Source organism: Triticum dicoccoides, chromosome 3B (genome assembly GCF_002162155.2).
Source record: "Triticum dicoccoides isolate Atlit2015 ecotype Zavitan chromosome 3B, WEW_v2.0, whole genome shotgun sequence".
In the NCBI taxonomy this organism is placed as follows: domain Eukaryota; kingdom Viridiplantae; phylum Streptophyta; class Magnoliopsida; order Poales; family Poaceae; genus Triticum; species Triticum dicoccoides.
In genome coordinates, this window is record NC_041385.1 from 619,254,680 (window position 1) to 619,274,846 (window position 20,167).

The following is a 20,167-nucleotide window of genomic DNA, read 5'->3' on the forward strand; positions in this document are numbered from 1 at the left end:
GAGGGGTCAAGGGTCGAGGGTCGTCGAGGGGTTGAGGGTCGTCGAGGGTCGAGGGTCGACGGTCGTCGAGAGTCGAGGGTCGAGGGTCTAGGGTCGTCGAGGGGTCGAGGTCTAGGGTCGTCCAGGGGTCGAGGGTCGAGGGTTCGAGGGTCGAGGATCGCCGAGGGTCGAGGGTCTCCATTTAACAAGAATGCCCCCATTATGGATGTGCACAAGTTGATCCATTTTTTCTGATCTCATTCATGGCTACATCATTTGCTGGAAGTAACAGGCGTATGACGCTACAAAACTCTTCAAGGTTGTTTTGAAACGGAGTCCCGGATAGGATGATTCGCTTTTTGGTACGGATTTCAGCAAAGGCCTTCCAAATAGCGATATTCGGAAGGCTCTTGTTGAACTTCGTACCAAAAAGCGAATTATCCTATCCGGGACTCCGTTCCAAAACAATTTTGGAGAGCTTTGTACCGTTATGCGCCTGTTACTTTCGGCAAATGATGAAGCAATGGTTTTCTTGAGATCAGGAAAAATATGGACCATTTTCTGCACATCCAGAATGGCGCCATCTTGTTAAATCCCTTAAAGGTTAAGAGAATCTGAGCGGTCGAGGATCGGAACTAGCTAGGGTAGGGGGTCAAGGGTCACTGAGGGGATGAGGGTCGAGGGTCGAGGATCGCCGAGGGGTCTATGTTTGCCACTATTAATATATCCATCTCTCATGTTTGTATATTAATTGCCATGTTGTAATATTTGCAGAAACTATGGATCAACAAAGAGACTTCGAACAAGAAGAGATATTGGGGGACATAATCCATGGCGGAGGTGATGTCTTGTTGTTTCTCAACGACCTCGAAGAAGGTCTGGAAGGAGAGGAAGCACACGGTGATCAAACAATGGAGGAGGAAAATCATGATCATGGTAGTGGCTCCCGCGACCGTGATGACGGCTCCGGTGACCGAACGGAGTCGGGATCAGCTGTTGTAAAGTCCGGCAAGTTATATATATATATATATATATATATATATATATATATATATATATATATATATATATATATATATATATATATATATATATATATATATATTAAGCATGTGCTGACTAGCTAATTGATGCATTAATTGTTTTGGTGTGTATATATATTAACTCTTCTTTCTTCTTTTATAGCCCTCCGGATCAAGCAAAACTTCGGTAATGAGACAAGGCCCGAAGAAGAAGTTGCGCCTGGATGAAAGGTTCATGATCATAGAAATCACGCACGATGGCCAACCGATTAAACCCCTCCGTACCAAGGAAGCATTTTTTGCTCAATGCGGGGTTCTTGTTAGGGACATGATCCCGATTAGCATCGAGCAATGGAATCAGCCTAAGAAGGAAGAGCTTCAAGCTTCTTTTGTCGAAGATAGACAGAAAGCTGATCTTTGGACCACGTTGAAGGTAAATTTCACCCTACCGGAAGAGGAGGATCCGGAGAAGCCAGTTATAGAGCCATTGATCAAGTCTCATGATCTCAAGAAGATGGCACGTCTATTCAGGAGGTGGAAGAATGAGTTGAAATCAATGTATGTCGACCAAGACAAGACTCCAGAATTTACCGGCCGATTTGAGAAGATAAGAGAGCCGCATTTGTGGCTCATAAGACATCGGAGAGGAGTAAGAAGATGTCAGCGATTAACAAGACAAATGCTGCAAAGAAGGAGCATCACCATCGCACGGGGTCAGGTGGCTACCTCAAAACTCGGTCGTTGTGGGACAAGGCTGAGGAGGACCTGATTGCTAAAGGGGTCGAATCAGAGACATTGCACTCGCCAAACTGTTCAAGGACTTGGAAATCAAAACAAAGATGCAATATTCTTTCCTAAGAATATAGGTGAGTGTTACTGACTTGTGCATATTCGGTTTCCCTTATTACTCGAGATTGTAATAATGTAATTAATGAGTTATGCATGCGTGCGCAGCTTCCACTTTATTCTGCTAGAGATTAAGCTTGAGCTGGGACTAGTAACCATCATAGACTCGAAACGAAAAAAATCCGGAGGAGTATGCGACCATGACTAAAATGCTCGAGAAGAAAGTTCAATCGATCATTATCGCACCATATCGGCAACTTTGTTCATTTCCTGATATCAAGTGATTGTTTTCTTTGTCTGGCAGCGTTTGGAAAAAGTTCACCGCACAAGCTCCGGGACTGCCGGCGCAGCTGCGATTTAACCACCCGAAAGTAAGTACTACTAGCTAGTTCCGCGCATCTCCCATTGATTCTAGCTAGTTTCATCAATACCATTTAGCATGCTTGCTTATCAGTTTGATTGACCTCTATTTCTTGTAAAGTGGTTGTGGCAGGAACCCGGAAATAATTACTGTGGATACTACATTTGCAAGTTCATCCGCCACACGACCTGTGAGCGGGGCTACTCTAAAAAACAACATGAAGTGCTTAAGCAATAATATTCACAATTTTATTTTATTACCATCATTTGTGTTGAGTTTCATTCATATATATGTATTGACCACCTTCTTCAAATTAGATGTGGCAGATGCGGGATGAACTCCTACCACAAGATCGCATACAAGCAATTCAAGAGGAATTGGCGGGATTCTTTCTTGACCACGTCATCGACAAAGACGGAGAATACCATGTGGAAGTTGAGTTCAGATGTTAGGGGATTGTAAGAGATCTTATATTGTATATATGTAGCCAGTAGCCTCGGATAGATATATGAAAACCTGTTGTTCGACCAATCTCTCAGAGAAGGAGAGGTCGATCACTTCTCTCTGTATATGTTCATGATCGATGATCTTCTGTACTTGATGTTTTCTTTCATTTGCTTACTAGCTAGCTAGCGTGTCGAGTCCTCTCTATACGTATAATACATAGCGTCGACCAAGCACAGAGATAAGAGAGGACACTTCTCTCTATTAGCTAGCTAACACAATATATGAAACCCCTAAATTAACCCTACAAAACCCCCCAAAACCCCAAATCCCCCCCCCCTTCAGAAAAAAAACAAAAACCCCAGCCCCTGAACTGCTGACACGTGGAAGCCTCTTGGTCCCGGTTGGTGGCACCAACCGGGACAAAAGGCCCTCCTGCCTGGGCAAGCCGCAGCAGCCACGTGGAGCCCCATCTATTCTGGTTCCTAGGCAAACCGACACTAAAGATATTGGGCTTTAGTACCGACCCTTTAGTCCCGGTTCGGCAACCGGGACAAATGGGCCTCATGAACCAGGACAAATGTGGCTTTTTCTACTAGTGCATGCAATACAAGAAAACCGACAGCGACTCATATCCAAACAAAGTGAGTGGCACGTCCGCAAATCAATATAGCAATTTTGTCATCAGTTGGCTCATCATGTGGTGGTGCTTATATACAATATGTGGCATTTAAAACTTGGGGTCAGCAACTAAGTTACCTACAACTCAGAGTCTACACCATATTTAATATTTACACTTAAATGTAGAAGTGACTTGTTGTGAAGGGGCAAGTAAATAGATCACCTTGCCCTATCATTGCTCCATTCAAAAGGTTGTTGAACACATATCAATCAGTTTCAAAAATAAGTTTAACTCAAATACTAGACCAATGAATGCAATTAATTTGTCCAAACACAAACCTAGTTGATGTATACATACTTGCAAATATAAATTGTGCATCGGTACATAAATATTGATAAAAACACAGTTGAGGTTAGTAACTAAAATATAAGCCCCCCTGAAAGAAAGTCAATGATCATGTGTATTTTTGTTTGTGTCTATAGTACCAAAAAACTTGGCATACTACTTAAAATCAATGGGACTAAATGTCCTTCTTACCTAGAGTTAACATTCAGATAGAAAAACTAGATGGATAACTGCATCTAGAAGCATGAACAAAGTCCATATCAGCTCTAGGTATAGAGCAATTATCCAGAATTCACTTTGTCTCTACTCTAGGATACACCATCTTCCTTATCCAAGCGTTAGTAAATGGGAACAAAAAGGCATTCGTCATTAAACGGGAATACACCTGGTTATTAAATGGACACTACACGAGCCGCTATTTCCACATAGATTTTCCACAACATGATACCTTATGATAACATCGTTGTAACAAACTATTAGCTATATGAACTCTAGCTTATCCAAACAACTAAACTAATTAATATAATGTAGTTGCACTCAATAGTAGATTATTAACTACCAAGGCTGATCTTTAACCTATGAATAGCAACCATCTCTTACATACCATATTTGAAAATATAAAAGAAGCATACTTCAACAACAAAAAGCTTACAAATCTCTCAATAAACTGAGAATTGAAAATGTTTCACCAGTCCCCCAAAAGTTAGAATGTGGGACACGTATTACAGAACATATCACACTTAATGATTAGGATGTGTATGGCTATGTTAGCCATTGTTGCCGGAAGAACCCAGCCCATGGAAAACACATGGTAAGAGGGAAAGAAAAAAAACAAGAGTTTAAGAGGAAATTAAGAACAAAACAAGAAGAAAAAAAAGCAACAGAGGTCAAAGGCAAAATGGATACATAGACGATGAATGTTTTGTTTCTACATGCTTTCTTAATCATCTATTCTACTATGAGTGGACATAGTGTTGGTGCATAATATGCTCTATGAAAGCCTAGATATTTGACTACACTTTTAATAGTATTACATGTAGACTCTTGCTATGATAACAGAAGACATACTAATTCTATAATTAGTGCTAGTGCAGACCTACTCAATTTTTTTGCAAATTTTGTTCTTCCAACTCTCAGGTCACTGGTCCCTTGATTTAACCTGCAAAACAGTTTGTCATACTCTTTGTAAGGCCTCGGCCACAACCATCGGTGCTCGATCATTATGCCTGATTTGCTAGATATACATATGAAACTCTTAGCTATGTTGTAAATTTATTATCTAGATCATGGCAACTTACCATGTGTTTGCTACATACATGAATTCTTGGATATGCGACAATTTGACTTTCTAGGTTCATTGTAGTTATTTGTGTGTTTGCTACATATATGAAATTCCTGGCTATGTGGTGGTTTTGCTATCTGGATAATGGCAACTCTTTCGTGTTTCATGTATCTTTTATGTAATTCTTGGACATATGTTGGTCTTATTCTAAAGAACATTGCAATTTTTATGTGTATTGCTATATAAATTTGTGGATATGTTCCAATTTTATCTCTAGATCATGGCAATCTTTTTCTATGCTAGCTATACGCATAAGAAATCTTGGACATGTGGTAGTTCCTTTTCTATATCATGGAAACTTTTGTGCACTTTTTTGTGGTGCTTATTTGGTTTTATGGGGTTGAGATAAATAATAAATGTTCAATAAAACTATATATATTGCCACTATTTGTATAAACTATCTATTGCCATGCTCAATAAATCAAGTCGCTCTCCCGCTTGTGTGAGTTGGGTGTTATGCCCTAGCTCTTTGGCGCAAAGTCTTTCTCAATGGTAGTTTTATGTTGCTCACTAACTAGCAACAACATAACGTGTATGGAAAAAATCTTTTTTTTGGGTGGTAGTTTTATGCTACTCGCAAGGTGGCATTCCATATTTGGTTATAGGAGGCAACTTTTCTTTGCTTGTTGGGGGGGATGCTTGATGGCAACTTGTCTACAAAATATATTTGCAATTCTTTCTATTGACTATCAAATAACCATGGACTAATTAGTGTGCATGTGCTTTGGTAAGTTCCCTACATAGGGTGGGGATTACCATGCAAGCGGCCCTAGTAGGTAGTGTCAAGTGCCTTGTAACTTTATCCGTTGGCCACTAAATAACCATGAACTAGTGAATAGAGTTCCCACTTTAATAAATCTTTGGGTGTTAACTGAAAATCTAACAACTTTTATGGCAAGCTACCTTCTCCTGGTAACTTTCTCTTGCCAATGAGTGGCTTACAACTTCCAGTAATGACACCATGGCAACCTGATCACTAGTTTGATAGCAAATTACATGGAAACATAATGGTTGCCTTGTAAGGAGTGGGTGGAGGTCCGTGGTAACAAAAGTTAACTCTTTTACTTTTCTAACTTCCTTATTCTTGTGCGAGGGGAGGGGATGGGCAGTGCAAACAAAGCAAAAAAAATGGAATCTTCACCTCTGTCATGAAAATTGTGATAACAACTTTAAACTATCGTGAACAACATCACATGTTTCTCGCTCGTGGTAACTACATGTGTCATAGGTTAATAACTTGTTTTTTCTAGATTTCACAACCTTTTTAACTCACTCTTTCTTTTTGCTTGAGCAGATATGTGGATCAACATCAACCTCCTAGTCGTGTTGTCTTATCGAAATGGTGCAAATACCTGCTGCAAAAAGTAGCAACCACATAAACGTGTGCACATAGTTTTATATGTACTTGAAAATACTTCATACAATTTTAAATAGTGAACCATGGAAATTTTGTATCATATTTTTTCACCTTTTTGGCACCTATCTGTGTGTTTGACATGTGACAGAAAGACTTGGCAGTTTTATGTAGTGGGTCATGGAAAAAATCTGTGGCGAATTTTTTTTGATATATGTGCAACCTATATATAGGTGTGTTTAACATGTGTTGGAAGAATTTGTGGTAGGTTTAGTAAGTGAAAAAACATGGCAACTTTATGTACTAATTTTTGTTTTGCATATATGTCACTTGACTTTTTTTCGTGTAATATGTTTTTTGTGTTGGTAAGTCAAGTTTAGCTGATTTTTCAGATATATTTATGGTATAATGCATGGGAACTTTTGCTTTATGGACATGGTAACTAGTAATGTCGATCCATCATTAGTCTTGTCATCAGGATTTTAGATTAGGCCATAGCAATTTAGTAATCTGTAATGGATAACACTAATGCATACTTTTCTCCTTGGGGAGATTTGGATTCTTGAAATGTAGATTTTTGTGCTATTTTGGGGGTCATCTGCAACTACCTAGCAAGGATTTATGCTATGGTCCTGCTCACCATTGAGAGGGTTGTGTTATTGTAATTGGGACTAGATCATTGATGGCGCATGGTGCTGCGCCCGTTTGTTTCTATGGTATAATGTTTGGGATTGATGCATATATATGGACGGATTTACTTGTCAACATGCTACCTAACATATTATGGCGGTGTATAGATTCCACCTAAGAATTAGATGGTTTTATTGGAATGTTCATATGTACTATATTTGTTGGGGTTACACACTCTAAGCCCTACTTCCATGACCCAGTAAAAGAGCTCCATTATCTACATCGGTGCCGAAGGTGTCTATAAGACCATGGGCTTCGATCCCTTTGCAGACCATTGTAATTCAAGAATTTAAAAGAGATCTAACTAAAAGTGCAAAGATCAACATACCAATATAAACATAAATGTTATTCAATAAACATCAAGAATGATTTTGGTGCCCACCTTGATTTATAGGTCAATATGACAATTGATACACGTTTTAATTCATGTAGCAATTACCTTTGGTAAATAAAACATCAAGCCGCAACAAAATTCAAATTTAACATACTGAGGATAAAATAATAAAAGTATTCATGAACATAATTGTACCATCTTCTAGAAGGTTGTGGCTCTTAGTTTCTATAGCCTTACCTCTCCTATCCTGAACATGGATTAGTCCTTAGGGCGGCTCACAGGTTTTGGCATTCTTCAATTGCTCTTGTGCTCGCCATTCTTGACCGCCTTTTGCTTCACTGGTGCCACCTCCAACTCCTTCTCAGCGTCATCGTCTTTCAGAATTTGATATCCAATTGGTTCTTCTAATTCAAGACAAAATTGATGCGACCTTTCTAATGTCAATGACACGCATCAATGGTGATAGTCATAATTAATGAAACAAATGAAATCTGAGGTGCTCATGGAAGGTTATTGACTTTGCCGTTCTCCTACAGAAAGCAAACAAGTAATGCTTGGTAAGTATAAATTTAGGAATATTATACAAAGGCACCATGGCTATTGGGTCAAGTGTAGGACAAGGTACCAATTGTTCATCTGGAGGATGACGATATTTGTTACTTATTAACAATTAATGCATGCTTTCTGAATGTAATCTGAGAATCATAGAAAAACGTCCTTTGTAAAACATGAGAAGTTCAGAATCAACATAATAAATGCAAACCCATCGCGCACAATCCATTGTTGCAACATTCCATTGATACACTTCATGCCTTATCTAACATTGCCTTCCTTAAGTAAGCCATAAATAACAGTGTTATATGCCAGCATCTAGTAGGAAAACAAATAATTGTGTTACTGAGGCTAGCTTGTCAGGTTTGATAATATTTTGTGCGGGATAACTTGGCATGACATCGAGAAAATCAGATTTGGATGCTGTAACCCGGTAAAAACGCAGGCACTCACAAATAAGAAATAATTGTGTGACTGAGGCTAGCTTGTGAATAATATTTTGTGTGTGATAGCTTGGCAGGACATCGAGAAAATGAGATTCAGATTCTGTAACCCAGTCAAAACACCGTCACTCACAAATTAGAGAGCAAAAAACTACCTAATGCATTACCTTCATGTAGAACTACACAATATATCTGAAAAATGTTCCACGTGATTCAGTGGAAGATAATATATATGATCAGAACAATAAAACTACGGATGACGATATATACAACAACAGAAATTTAAGATGCTGACAGGCTCCTGTATATTGTACTTGATAGTTTGCTGACCCCTGCATATATAGCGATTGGTTTGCTTTTACTAACTTAAACTGTTGCAGAGAAAAAAATGCAGGAAAAGGGCATATGGTAAGTAAAAGAGCATATTGTAAATACTGAAAGTATACCATAGAAACTACTTGAGTACACCATAGAAACTACTTGAGGCTCCTGTATGAAAAACATTTGCATGTTGTCAAGTAGATGATTCAAAGGCTATGTTTCTGCAAATCTAGGCTTTCCTTCAGCAAAAGAAAGTGAGGGGAAATACAAATCCAGATTACAAGCTAGACTGCATATGATTTTTTGCTACCTGAAAGCCAAAAGAGAGGGAAACAAACAAGACAAATATACGGTACTACGATCAATAGGTTCAGCGATTTACTGCAGAATCCAAAAACATTGACGTACAAGGATGAAATGTCTAGCTATGTTAGAAGTACACTGAACAAACGATTTAGTATCGACGCTCTCAAGTAAATAAATGGTACTCTCCATTCTTGGTTTCCTCTTCTCAATCAAATGGCACCTCTACACAAAATAAGCATTCTACAGTCTTTAAACATGAGAACTGAATGGATATGGCAATACCACAGTTAACTAATACCAGAAGGCAAGTTGTTTCATTGTTCTTACATGCCCACTTTCTGGAGATTAGCATGTCCATCATTACAACTCTAAACAGGTCAAAAACATGAAAAGTACTACAGGAAAACTTGACCTCTTCGGCTCACTGGTCTTTTTTCTGCAGAACAAGCAAGAGCTTTGTTTGTTATCCAGTAAGAAATCAAGGAAGAACAAAAGTACAAAATGGTTACAACACTAAAGCCTTGTGCTCTCCAGATGATCCACTCTACCACCACAACAATTACTTGTGGATGCTGTTTACACTGACCTCTGTTTAAGGTTAACTAATTTCATTGTGTGCAGTTAATTCACGTTCATATTGTATGAGTTTAGTGGCTATGTATGTGGAATTTTAGGCCACTTTTGCCTTGTCGGACCTTAGTCCATCTGTGAGAGGATCCATGAGGACCTTCCTTCACATTCATATTGATGCTGGTTGTATGTACTAATTTTGAAAAAGAGGGAAATAAGATTTACGCTCAAATACAAGCACAACATGCAGAAATTTTCAGGCAGAAACTGAAGGAACTGAAGACAAAAAAACGCAGCGTCGATTTAATACCCATATATCTCCAACAGAATCATCTAATCAGCACGGATACTTCGTGGCCATGTGTCTTGCTAGTTTTTAGTTTTTACTGGAATTTGGATACCTAGAATTGGAGCGCTTGCATTAATCCTCCTCATGCGCCACCTCCATGATGCTGGGGCGCAACTCCTTGCACTGCATTCGCAGCCTTCTGCATGGGGAGATTGTGCTCCCTCGCCTTGTCTCCCTGGCAGCCTGGTCGCTCCAGCGGGCGCGTTCATTGCACCGTACAACAGAGGAAGGGATCGAGGAGAGGAATACGCCGCTGCCGCCATCACCACCTAGCCAGATGCGATGTAGGAGGGACTACCAGAACCAAGATGAGGAAGAGCAACCTAATCGGTCAGCCATGGCTGCCTGAGACAGTATTTGCCGAAGTATGGGGGAGGGTGAGGAAGGAACAACGGGATCGTCGGGATGGTAGAATGGAAAGCAGGGAGGAGTAGAGGAAGAGCAAGGGACGCCATGATAACGGGCCTGGAATTATTGGCTGAGGCGAACGCGGTGCATCCATTGCCATTAATGCTTCCTCAATCCCCGGCTAGTGGGATCTCATGCGACGCTTCATTGTGCCGTTGCTGCCCCTTGCCATCGCGCCCGGGAAGGCCTCGCGGAGTGTATGACGGATGCCTTTTTTTCCAATTCAAAAAAAACATATGGCTGACTCGAGTCCCAGTAGGCCCAATTAACAGCAGACCGGGAATTTTGTTGCCAGAGCAGTGGCCCAGCCCATGTAGCGTGAATAGTGCGGCAACAGAATCTCAGGAGAGAATGAAAGGAGATCTAATGGTCAGAAACTCACACAAGTCCAAATCCGACGGTTGAAAATGTTGATGGCTTCAGAGGGCTGGAATAGTGCACGGTTGTAATGTATTGTAGCGTGAACAGTGCGGTAACAGAATCTCAGGAGAGAATGAAAGGAGATCTAATGGTCAGAAACTCACACAAGTCCAAATCCGACGGTTGAAAATGTTGATGGCTTGAGAGGGCTGGAATAGTGCACGGTTGTAATGTATTTAAATTGGGGGTAGTTTTCTTGGAAAAGAAGGTGGGTTTGGGAGTAGAGTTGTCCTGGCTAGGTAGTATTCTAGGTTGCTCCCATGGCTAGGTTGCTCTATCACGTGTACGTTCACGTAGAACTCATGTACATTTATATTAGGTATGCCATTAGTTACATTGCTCTAGACCATTGAGGATTTATTCTTTTGTTGCACATTCAGTAGCAACTGTTGTTCTAAATTGAGCAACCTAGCCATGAGAGCAACCTAGAAGTAAATATTTGGAATGAGCATAATAATTCCATCTTTAAGGGTATGATGCCTTCATTGCTTGCTTGGCAGGAACGAACTAAAGCATATTTGTGTCTTCTTTCTTATAGTCTCTCTATGGTGGACTGGTGCTTGTTCATAACTATAATTGTTGTCGCCCGAGTCTCCTTCAATCACCTTCCATAAGGAGTCCATGTGTTCAGCTTCTTCCATGTTCGTTTGGTGGTGGCCGATGTTATTGTGCAACTTTAGTTCGCAGGTTGGGTGCCACTCGTGGCATCTTTGGAGATGGAAAGTCACATGTGTTGCTTACATGTGTTTAATAAGGCTTTATTTTCATTTGTCATCTTTTGTAAGTATGGATTTCTTGGATAGTAAATCCATAAGGGAGGGCAATAATCCAAGTAAAGGAGGTGTAGCGGGCATGGAGTTTCTGCTTTGGGGTGCACATGCACCCGGATGAACAATTACCTATAAACAAATAGAAAAAACAAAACAAAACTGTTTTTTGTGTGATAAATATTTATGAGTGTTTCACATGTGTGCACAAATTCGTGATGGGATATGGTAAATACAACAAAAACGATGCTCCAAATAGATTAATTTTGAAGAAAAAAATGGAGCGATGATTTTTTTAATTTTCCCCTCACATCCATGAATGTCGTTTCATAACGAAAATTTACACACACTCATAAAACAAATAAATGTTTGTTGCCAAAAAGCGCATTTTTTTAAACAAAATCGATTCTATTGTTCATAGCAGGTGCATATGAATTCAGTCGAGAATGACACTTTTGATGTGTAGCTTTCTATTTTGCGCTGCCTAGAGTTTGTCCCTATAAACATATTGTGTCTCTTTTATATGTGTTAATATGGTACAGTAGGAGACTTTCATACTTTTTACAGTGTCAAAAATAAAATAAAACTAGGCATTTCCTTTTTACATGAAACACCTCCAATTCCATCCATAGACATACTTGATTTGCCAGAAAACATAAAGAATACAGCTCAATACCTATATTTCATAGTATAAACGATTCATTCCAATCTTCTCACATGCGCACTCTGCCTAGGGTAAAAGTTTTGCAGGTTGGTGAATCATAAGTCAGCTACTAGTAATCATGTACATGCAATGCACATTTTCCCTTGACTTCTTCGAAGATATCACCAAGCACAAATATTCTTCACAACCCGCAAGTATCTCGGCATACGTTGATGCGACGTTTAATCCTTCTGTAGCAGGGAATGAAGCTACCTTTGGAGTATTCCTCAAAAATGCATTTAACAATCACTATATATTTATTCAAGCAGTAGCCCTGATTGTGTTCTCAGTTTTGCAGGCAGACACTATGGGATTGCGTCTTGCGGCTTCAATGGTCAAGGCTTGGGATGAAATTTTGTTTCTTTCTTTCCTGATTGTAGGACCTTGGCCAATGATGTGGAAGCAAGGAACTTACTTAACAATCTAGGACATTGGAAGATTAGGCCCATACTTGTGGAATTCTTCAACTTTGCTTCTTGCCCCAACTCTTTCAGGGTTTCACACATTTCTAGGACCCAAAATCTCCTTGCTCATTTTCTTGCCAAAAAGGCATATCTTTGCAGCAAAGCATCTAGATGTAATTTCAGGAAAGCCTTTGAAACTAGTACTTTTCCTTTGGAAAACTCCTCTCTGCATACTGTTTGGGATGCTAAATAAATAAAGGTGAGCCCTCTTTAACGGGCATGCTTTGCCGCAAAAAAACATGGCTAGCTTTATTAAGTCATAAATAATGCTTACATCGTCAATGAGGATAGGCAGAAGGAATCCAGGAGGCTATTCCAACCACATAGTCGGTGTGGTTAGTACGTGTAATGCCAAGTAGGTGATTAATGCAAACATTTATATTAGGTATGCTATTAAACGTGCGCTAAACATGTGCTCAATATTGGAGCAATCCAGGTCGTTGATTGACAGGGATTGATGGCTAAGATTAGTTGGATCTCGTTTTCGGATCTTTTTATGTTATACTAGGTATGCTATTAATTACATTGCTCTCGAAGAGATCATCGAGCATTTAATCTTTTATTTGCATCCAACAACAATTGTTGGTCTAAATTTAATATCCAATGGTCTCCGAATTCCTTGCGGATTTCTATAATTGAGAAAACCAAGGTCACTTTCTGTCGATGTTTATTCTTGGAGATTGGAGCATAATAATCTCAATTTAAGGGTATTAGAGCCTTGTGGCAGGAAAAAAAACTAAGGGAGATTATTTGCTCAAAAGCATCCTCTTTATATTTCATCTATTGTCAATTCCCTGTAGCTTTCTGTTCTGCTTCCAAGGCTTGTCGCAACTCTTCTATAAGTTTGAATGCAGCACAGTAGGAGAGGCCTACTGTTTTTGGTGTCAAAAATAAAATAAAATTAGACGCTCCCATTTTTAGATGAAATAGTGCCTCCAATTCCATCTACAGACATGGTTGACTTGCCAGCAAACATAAGGAAAACAATCTTCTCACTTGCTCAATACTTATATTTGATAAAAACAAACAATAACTATATTTCATTTGATAATGATAATAATATAATAAACGGTTTACCCAAAGTCGTTCTGACCAACTCAAGTCTAGAGATATAAGCCAACGGCAGCATGCACCAGCAAGGCAGCAAACAAAGTCACTAGAGAACGACCACATGACATCTGTGGTCCAGCTATAACGAATCGAACATGTCTAACAAAAATCCAACGCTAGAGAGCCATCACGAACGAACTTAATCATATGCGGTACGGGGCAAGCGGATCCTTGGACTCAAGCTGATCATGGAACAGCCCCCACGCGTAGCTCTGCAGGGAGATGGGGAGAAAGCTGCATCCATCCTCATCACCGTCTTCAGAGACCTCCTCCTTCTCCTTCTCCTCCACGTCGCCGCCGTCTTTGCCGGCACCAGAGAGCGGCAGCAGCGGCGAGACGACGCTGTCCAGGGGCAGTGTGATCAGCACGGTGATGGACAGGCGGGCTGGCTCCCCGCCCTCTTCACCCTCGCTGCTGGGGGCAGGAGTTGGGCGAGCCATGCCTCTCACTTTCTTCAGCTTGCCATTGCTCCACACCTAGAACGCATCACAAAAGAACCACGGCATCAAAATGAGTGTCACTGCTACTGCATAAAGACTGATAAAAAAAAGGTAAAAGAAAGGTACTTTTGCAGCAAAAAAATATGACGATCGCTTTGTGTTTTCAAAAGACGAGATATTTGGGACTTTGTCTCGTTTTATTTATGTGGTTTTCAACCCAGTGGCGACCAATCATGCAGTGATGCAGACACGCGGCCTAATTAGCTGACCCGGTTCAAGTTGAGTAGTGATGCATAGACTACTTAGAATTTGATGGCAGTAGAACAATCTCTTCTCTCCTATCCCTCCTATTCAAAAAACATGTAATTGCACCCCCACCCCACATCCTTCGTTTTCGGTTTTGTTGATTTTTTACTGGTTTTTTCTTGAGAACCGGCTCAACTGACCAATCTCTTATTGGCTTACCAAATTAAATCATGTTTTTTTGGTAAGTCAATAAGTATTGATATTATAATTTTTATTAGTATTTAATCACATTAATAACAATAAAATGGCTGGCATGTGCATTGTATCAAGCAAAATGAAATAAATGCATATCTACTATTATGGCAAAATGCAAGTTGTAAAATCCGCGCGCCAATTTTCGCTCGGCAGCCGACAGTTGCATGGCTCCACACACGTAATTTTGGCCACCGCGCGGGAAAAATGACGGCGGATGAACCATTCGTCAAAAATTCGGCGAGCAATTTGCGCGCGAATATGCATGTATGTAGGTCATTTGCTGCAAACCAAATGGAGACCAGCTATTTTTCCAATATTTTAGCAGGTTCTAGAGTTACAATCAAATAAGCTATATACTTGTCAATTTTTTTGATCATGCCTTTAGTTTGGTTATATGCGAAACTTTTGGTAGGGCGCTCAATTCAAACATACCCTTATGAATGAAATAGTTGTGCAATGTACTTGTGCTTATCCTTTGCTAAATATTGTAGACGAAATGAACGTTTGCACGACTGTGTACACACTACACATATATATAATCTAATGCTATCATGATCAGACAAAAGCACTTCCCAGGGAATAAAAACTAAGTCAATAGAGATGGGTGTTGTAGCGATACCTGAGCAATGTCACCGATGGTGACCAGGAGTGCACCATCGCTCGCGCCTACGGCCTTCCACTCGCCGCTGTCGTCCATCACCCAGCTCGATGCACCGGCTTCCTGCTCCCACTCGCAATGGAGTCCCACGACGTACGGATACGCCTTTGCGTCGCCGGCGGCCGGAGGCACCGCCGGCTCGCCCGAGCCGACCTTGGAGACCCACACCAGGCACCTCGCCTTCCTTCCCCCCTCCTCCGCGAACGGCTTCTCCCCGAAACCCACCCCACCAGCCCCAGAGAAAAGCCCCACCACCTGCATACCCACCTCCCTCATCAGCCGCGCGTACTCCAGCGCCGCCGGGAGCGCGTCCATCCCCAGCTCGTCGACGTCGAACACCATGACGGGTTCAACGCCGGCGTCCATTTCCTCACCCTCCGCGGAGAACCCGAGCGTGGAAAGAGTGGACGCGCGCATAGCGGACGCGTCGACGCGAGACAGCTCAGCGAGTGCAGAGGATGGCAGCTGGGAAGGGATGCCATGGCCGACGAGGTGGAAGTAGCCCACGTCGCCGGCGGCGCGAAGGGAGGCCAAGTCAGGGGAGTCGAGCAAGACAAGCGGAGTCGCCGACGAGCGGATTCTGAGGCGAGAGGGGGCGCCTAGGCGGAGGACTGGAACCGGCGGGGAGAGGATCATGCGGTCGAACAGAGCAGTGAGCGTGGCATCGGCGGTGGAGGGGAGCGGCATGTGGCCTTTAGGCGTTGGCGGAGGGGGTCTGGGGAACATGCTGTCCTCGGAGACTGCTCCTGGGAAGGACCCGACGGCGAAGGCGGCGCCGGGGGACGGGGTGCTGGGGGAGTAAGCCATGGAGGTGGGGTGGCGGAGACGGGCGGAGCGGCGGACAGGGATGGGTGTGGGTGGGAGACCGGTGTAGTGTTGCTGGGCGGGCAGGTGCTTGAGCGTGTGCGAGCAGGCGACTTTTATAGCCGCCGCGGGTCCTCGCTTGGGCCCTGTCGCTGAGCGTGTGGTGGGCCAGTTGAGGGGGACGGGTCGTACCTGGACCGGTAAGCAGGCCGGAACAAAGGCCTGCAGAACCACTCCCTCAAAATTAGGGTTTTTGTTTCACGCCGCAATGGAGGCCATAATGAATATTTATGGGGAGATCTCGCAAGATATTCTGTGAGATTCGATTTGATATCAGCGCTTGCTGACTTGCCAAAAGAAAAAGATTTTATTTGGGAAGAAAAATATCACGTGCGGCTCCGCATCACTGCAAATTTCCAGAGTACATGCGCGATGGCCTCGATAAGAAAGTCATAATCCAGAAAAGGAAAAAGGCTAGAAAGGGAAAGGAAATAGGCGGAGCGACGAGCGCGGTCTGAATCGATCGCTCCCGCGATCGATCGCCAAGGAGTCGTTTCGCATAACTCCTGCAGAAAGCAAATCGTTGGCCTCAGCTGTCGAGAGCCCACACGTGTAGCTGTAGGCTTCTAGAAACAACAGAGCCTTTCGTTCACAGGCCAACCGAAGCTGGAGCTGAACCATCGATCGGTATCGTTGCGTCCATTGGATGGCAAGAGCACGAGACATCTCACATCTATAGTACGGATTTTCTGCTGGTCGAGCCTGATCACGGCAAGTCGTTCGACACATTGACCTTCGAGCTCGAGCTCGAGGACACGTGCCATTCCGGCACGACACGCCACTTTGTCGATTCGGTTAAACTAGTGCCGAACAGAGTGCAGCGTCACGCTTTTCTCACTTTATACACCTTTTTTGGTCATGGCTCTTGGATCATGGAAATGTGTAGGTGCATATTATTGTCAACCCACACAAGTGTGGTACATCTCTTTAGAATATTATGCGGCGATACCATGCTGTATCTATCTGCTGCTATTTGATTATTATCGTTCGTGCATGCTTTGTTTTGTTGGCACCTAAACAAACAAAATGGCTTTATCGTCAGGGTTGAGATACTACCACTGGCCTATAATAAAAAAATGCAGGGGACAGAAGTTTCAGCGATAAGCATACAGAGACCTTCCCCAGAAAACAAGCTTGTCGACAACTACGTGACACTCTTTGCTTATGTTTTTGCTGTTGGCTGGCGTGTTAGGTTGGAGAGCATCTTAATCTTAATCTTGTTTCCTTGGTGATCGTGTTCCATCGAGATTAATTCGTGGTTCTGCTCACTCACTGTGTAGTCTAAATTGCACATTCAGAATACAGAAAATCTGTATAGTCTGTCTGTATTGCATTCAGAATCCAGAAAATCTAGATCACCGCAAGTCATTAGATTTTTTTTATTTTTTTTTAAGTTTTTCTCTCTTTCTTCTTCATCTTTCTGTGTAGACCAGCAAGGTTTTTTTCCTGATGGTACTTTTTTTTTCATTTAGTTTTCTCTGATGGTACTAAGAAAGCCGCTGATCAAACAAATCATCTAAACATGGTGGGATGGGCCGAGAGACGGACGCAAGTACTAGATCACAAGCATATAGGCTCAAAAACACTAAGGGCTTGTTCGGTTAATCCTTTCCCCAAGAGGATTGAAGGGGATTGGCAAGGGTTGGTTTGTATTTTGACTTACAAAAGGTTTAAATCCCCCTCAAACCCCTTCAATCCACTCGGTTTGGCAAGCAACCGAACAAGGCCTAAGGGAGCTGGTACCTGGTGGCCCAATTGGCCTGCTTGCTTTAATTAACTCAGGTTGCTCTCCTACAACAACTAATTGTACCACATCGGTTGTGCAGATTTGGATTGAGGATGACGGGGTATAAGAACAATACCACCGGGCTATGGAACATCGGCCTTGTGCTTGGGGCAATGATGCAACTATAAGGTTGGCCGTCGGGCGCTTTTCTGTTGCCAAGCCCAGGAAAGGGCGATGGGAGAGCTTAGGTGATCACTTAAAGCAACATATAGCATCGTCCGGCAGAGAGCTCTCCCCAGCGCCATTTGGCGTTCGCGCGGCCGCATGAATTGCGGCCTAATAGCACTGAGGTCTGACGCCCACTAGACTGCAAGAATGGGCCAGCCAATTTGCACTTGGTTCGTCGGTCAAACTATGACTTTTGCATCTATGATTCAAAAAAAATAAAAATCATGAATTCAAAAAATATTCATAGATTTTAAGGAAACACAAATTTCAAATTGGTTCACAAAGAAAAAAATCATCATTTTTTAAAAAAGTTCATCAAATTTGAAAATGATCACAAATTTTGAAAAGAAAGTACAACAATTTTGAAAAAAATAAAATCACAAATGTGAAAAAGCTCATCAATTTTGAAAACCTTTCATTGAGTTGGAAAAAAAGTTTATTGATTTTGATAAAAAAATTCACATATTTTAATATCAATTTTGTAAAAAGTTCACGAATTTCAAAGGAAGTTTGTCAATTTTAAAAAATTCACGAATTTGAAAATTTTCATGGGTTATGGAGAAAACTTCATAGAATTTAAGTAAAAAGTTTCTTCATTTTTAAAAGTAGTGAATTTTTATAATTACAAATAAAAATAAGAGTAAATAAAAGATAATAATAGGAAAAGAGTTAAAAAGAAAATGGAAAAAAACAAAACAGGACCGGTCCAGAAAAAACCAAAATCATAAAAAAGAAAAATCAAACGGCTGCATGTTGCACCCATAGATGGACCAGCCAGGTAAGAGTGCCTACATCATCAGTTAACAAAATGTAAGTCAACGGGCGCTGAAGGTGCTGAATAGGAGATGCCTGCTAGCCCTTTTATTCTTTTGTCGGTCACGTTGCATTCTCGGGTCGCTCATTTACCAGTTTTTTTAAAAAATGAAATGAGAAAATGTTTGTGGATCTAGCAAAAGGTTCATATTTTTTTAGAGGTTCACTAATTAAAAAAAATGTTCATGGGCTAAAAAGCTGGATGGATTTGTAAATCAATTTGGAGATTTGAAAAGGTTCATGAATTTAAAAAAATCATATTTGGAAAAAATCACGGATTGAAAAGGTTAAAGAATTAAGAAAAAAGTTTGTAGATTTCAGATAAGGTCATGAATCTGAAAAGGTTCATGGGTTTCACGGATTTAAAAGAAGCTCACGGAATTCATAATGTTATGAATTTAAAAAGTTCATGGATTTGAAAATTGTTCATGAACTTAAAAAAAATCACAGGTTTGAAAAATGTTAACAAATTTCAAAAAGTATGTTTGTTTTGCACATAAAAAAGTTAATGAATTGGGAAAAACATGGATTCTAGAAGAGTGTCCAAATTTGCAACAAGTTTGCGGATTTCAAAAGAGTTCATGGATTTGAAAAAAAATATGAATTTCAAAACTTTCATGAATGTGAAAAAGATGATGATTTTGCAAAAAAAAAGAGGAAGAAATAAAATGAAAAGGGGAGAAGAAGAAGGATAAAAAAACATCGAACAAAACATGTCCTAGAAAAATGAGGGAAAACCGCTTAGAAAAACTGGTAAAACTTTCTAGAAGGTTCACAAAATCGTTGAGAAAAGAAAACACACGATGCAAACTTGTGTATTTTGAGCGAGAAAGTGTTACCCTACATGGGCGAGTTACAACAAAACTCGCTTCTCCAGGAGGAAGGGGGGAGGGTGTGCCTTTTACCGGAAGCATCGCAACCAACGCTTAAGGCACCAAATAGCGGGATTACTAATTAAGGGGTAGCCCTTGTAAACATCACTCCACTTTTCTCCGGTGCTAATTGGCGCACTTCATGTCACAACCTGGAAGTTTCCCTTCTTGCAGATTCGTTCTTGTTTCAAAACGGTTTATCTCTTGAACCGTGTGTCTAAATCACAAATGTTTTCCACCGTTGAATTTCACACCGATCTTCGAAACTAGATCTCGTGTTAATAGGTTTTGTTGAACTTTTTTCACGAAACCA

At 41.2% G+C, this 20,167-nt stretch overlaps 1 protein-coding gene across 1 annotated transcript; it reads right to left on the bottom strand.

Annotated features, from left to right (window-relative positions):
- Positions 1 to 13,721: 13,721 nt before the first annotated feature.
- Positions 13,722 to 16,225, bottom strand: LOC119281679 (gibberellin 2-beta-dioxygenase 6-like). The gene is made up of 2 exons (XM_037562143.1): positions 15,313 to 16,225; positions 13,722 to 14,228 (listed from the first exon to the last, which is right to left on the bottom strand). The coding sequence occupies exons 1-2, from the start codon at positions 16,156 to 16,158 to the stop codon at positions 13,896 to 13,898; spliced, it is 1,179 nt and encodes a 392-aa protein (XP_037418040.1). The 5' UTR covers positions 16,159 to 16,225; the 3' UTR covers positions 13,722 to 13,895.
- Positions 16,226 to 20,167: the final 3,942 nt, after the last annotated feature.

Excerpts from the sequence above, each read along its gene's own strand:
- LOC119281679 (XM_037562143.1), bottom strand. The coding sequence starts at position 16,158 with ATGGCTTACTCCCCCAGCACCCCGTCCCCCGGCGCCGCCTTCGCCGTC. Across the intron at positions 14,229-15,312 it reads CCATCGGTGACATTGCTCAG|GTGTGGAGCAATGGCAAGCT; the intron begins GTATCGCTACAA and ends GATGCGTTCTAG.